General features: G+C 35.9%; 1 protein-coding gene across 1 annotated transcript; it reads left to right on the top strand.

The window, feature by feature from the left end:
* The first annotated feature begins 506 nt into the window (after positions 1–506).
* Positions 507–1,066, top strand: LOC108589366 (keratin-associated protein 19-6-like). The gene has a single exon (XM_017967063.4). The coding sequence runs from the start codon at positions 562–564 to the stop codon at positions 826–828; it is 267 nt and encodes an 88-aa protein (XP_017822552.1). The 5' UTR covers positions 507–561; the 3' UTR covers positions 829–1,066.
* Positions 1,067–3,278: the final 2,212 nt, after the last annotated feature.

Below are 3,278 nucleotides of genomic sequence, written 5' to 3'. Positions count from 1 at the left end.
ATTTTGATTTCAAATGTTTTCATGTATTGTGAATATAGGCACTTTCTGAAGACCTCACCTTGATAAATAAGTTTCTTTTTAAAATTACAGATTTAACATCTGTACATTGAAAAAAATAGCTGTAAACTTAGTTGAATACAAAGTTATCAGTTTGGATGATGACAAAGGAAACGATTAATTATAAAAGGAATACCATGAAGAGTAGATGATGTAATATACTTGGTTATAGGCAATTCAGTTTAGCATTTGGAATGTGTGTATTTTGAACAGTCAGCCATTTCTTCTCATAAAAGCAAAGCATGTAAGTTCAAGCATGTCCTGAATAAGACATTAAGTAAGCTGAAATATTTTAATGAGAATGAGGGCCTCTCTTTGCATCAGGAGACAACAGATACATGAGTTGTAACATCAAACGTAATACAAATAACAGCAGCAAAGTAGGGTATTCAGGTGACTCATCACATGCTCTGACCAGGGTATATAAGCCTCCCTCTACACTGGCTGGCATTCACACTCAGGATATTACCTTGGACAGCAAACCAGCTCACCACTCCTGACACTATGAGCTACTACGGCAACTACTATGGAGGCCTGGGCTATGGCTCTGGAGGCTTCGGTGGCCTGGGCTATGGCTGTGGAAGCTTCGGCGGCCTGGGCTATGGCTGTGGAAGCTTCGGTGGCCTGGGCTATGGCTGTGGAAGCTTCGGTGGCCTGGGCTATGGCTGTGGCTATGGGGGCTATGGATATGGCTCTGGCTTCAGAGGCTATGGATACCGCTGCTGCCGCCCATCGTGCTATGCAGGATATGGATTCTCTGGATTCTATTGAAATCCTCCCCTGACAACCAAACACGAGAAGCCATAAGAAGGTCACCCAACTGCAATATTGACTGCAATAACAAGCAAGGTCACCTTGGATCAAGCCAAGATACAGAGCAGATACTATCTAAGAGTTTTAAGAACATCTATCATTCCATAATTCGTTGCTTCATGTCTCTGGATGTGTCTTACTTGTATGTTTATATGTGTGCCGTTTCTCTATTTCTTTTGCAATAAATTATGCTAACTTAAAGCAAACACATGGATTTTATTTTATGTTTGACTCAAAATTGCAAAGTGGTTATTTGTAATTATACACAATTAAAAAAAGAAGAAACTACTATACATAAATAGTATATTATATATCATGAGTTTTGTATATACATGCACCTATCTCTATGGAGGTATGTATGTGTGTGCATGTATAGATCTACATTCAAAGGTCAGAGTTGACCTCAAATAATCTATGAGTTAGGAGTTAGGGGTACTGATTCCCCCATGAAGTTGAAAATCCACATACAACTTTTGATGCTCCAGAAACCTAACTACTAGTAGCTGACTGTTGACTGGAAGCCTCACTAATAACAAACAGTTGACTAACACATACTTTGTGCTTTACATGCATTATATATTGTATTCTTACAATAAAGTAAACAAGAGAAAAGAAAATGTTATTAAAATGACACAGAAGAGCATTTATTTTTGCTGTTTGTGAAGTGGAAGCAGCTCATCATAAATGTTTTTGTCTTCATTGTCCTCACATTGAATAGGCTGAGGAGGAGGAGGAAGGGGAGTGTTGGTCTTGCTGTCTCAGGAGTGGCAGAGGTAGAAAAATCTGAGTATGAGTGCATTTGCTCAGTCCAAATCCATGTTGTCCAAAGGTAAACTGTACATGCACAAATGAAAACCGTAACACTCAATGGAAAAGTAGCTTTTTTCTTTGGAACACTGAACCATATTGACCGTATCTTTTTCATTTCAGTGCTTTCAGTTAGATAATGTTTGTGTTTAAATTCAGCCCTGAAATATTAACTTTATAAACTTTAATATCTAAATGGAGACTAACATGAAGAGAATGTACTTCTATCATTTGTTCAAAATGTATGTTTATTTGGCCCCTTTAATGGTAAGAAAAGCAGTGATAAGACAAAGTATATATCTGAATATACACTGAAAACAAACTTTTTGTGACTTTCTATCATCTATTCCTGGTCCATCGTGGTGTGGGGTGAAATTGTTCTTTCACATTACCAGCACCTTTAAATAATTTTGCAATACACCAAGGAAACACAGAAATCACTGCCATCACTTGTGAAGTAATTAATATTAAGGCTGGGACTGACCTGATGCTTTAAATACTCTAGCCAAGTCTTTTAACTTCCAACAAGCAAACATAGAGCTTTTTGTATTGCTATTTCAAATAGTATGTGCCTACGAAAAATATGTAATAAAATATTTATATTTTTCAAGGATAATATATTTCAGTACTGAAACAGTCAAGCAAATTCAAAAATACCAGGAAAATAATATAAAAGAACTGTGGAGAGTGTAGGGGTACTACTATAAAGTTTTCCCAGTACTTACTCTATTACCATTTTGAATGAGAGAAAAAAAAAACCTCCAAAAGTGAAATCATTTGCTAGGGATCAAAAATGGAATGAGAGGGAGAGCCCAGACCAGAACCCAGTTTTTCTGAATATCAGGCATTCTACTTCCCCATGCTCACCATCCCATTCATTTTGTACTTCTCTTCTTGTGTGTTGTCACATAAAGTATCTTGAAGGCTCCGGTCATGTGTATCTGAGGAGTTTAATCATCACAGCCAAAGGACCACCTCTATTTGTTTTCATTTGTGAACACTCTGTTGTAGAATCTTGAACATAGCAATTTCAAATTTAGCTTAATCTGTGTAAAAACAACTAGTCAATAATGAAAATCCAATATTATAATATTTTTAAAAAATCATAAGCATTTGAAAAACTCTGACTTGTTTACTGAACATATGGATGGATTTGCTTAGCCAGATACTATGACCAACTGTTTTATTCAATTTCAGTGAGATGTTGCAGTTCACAATAAATAGATCTCATTAAAAATATCTTAGTGTCTCCATTGTGGAACTCTACTGGTTACTTTTACTGAGTATGACAGAATTTCACATGAAAACTTTTTACTCCCTAAGTGATAAATAGCATCATAGTCTGAAGAAAGACTGTCTGTGTCAGAAGAAGAACAATTAATATAACCATTTAGAGAAAGTAACGCTTTTAGTATAATGCAATTTTATCATACTATTACATCTCTAGTTTTTAGATTGTATTGATTTGTGCTAAAATTAAAAGAATACCTTCAGAATACATTTCCTTCCAAGGAAAAGCTATAACATGGTCTAGAGAAAATGCATCACAGGATCATCAGCCCCAAAACTGAGAAAAAATCTAACAAAGCAAAATAGGCAGC

Source organism: Callithrix jacchus, chromosome 21, assembly GCF_049354715.1.
Source record: "Callithrix jacchus isolate 240 chromosome 21, calJac240_pri, whole genome shotgun sequence".
In the NCBI taxonomy this organism is placed as follows: Eukaryota; Metazoa; Chordata; class Mammalia; order Primates; family Cebidae; genus Callithrix; species Callithrix jacchus.
The sequence above is the reverse complement of the archived record's forward strand: the minus strand, read 5'-3'. Positions and strand labels throughout refer to the sequence as shown.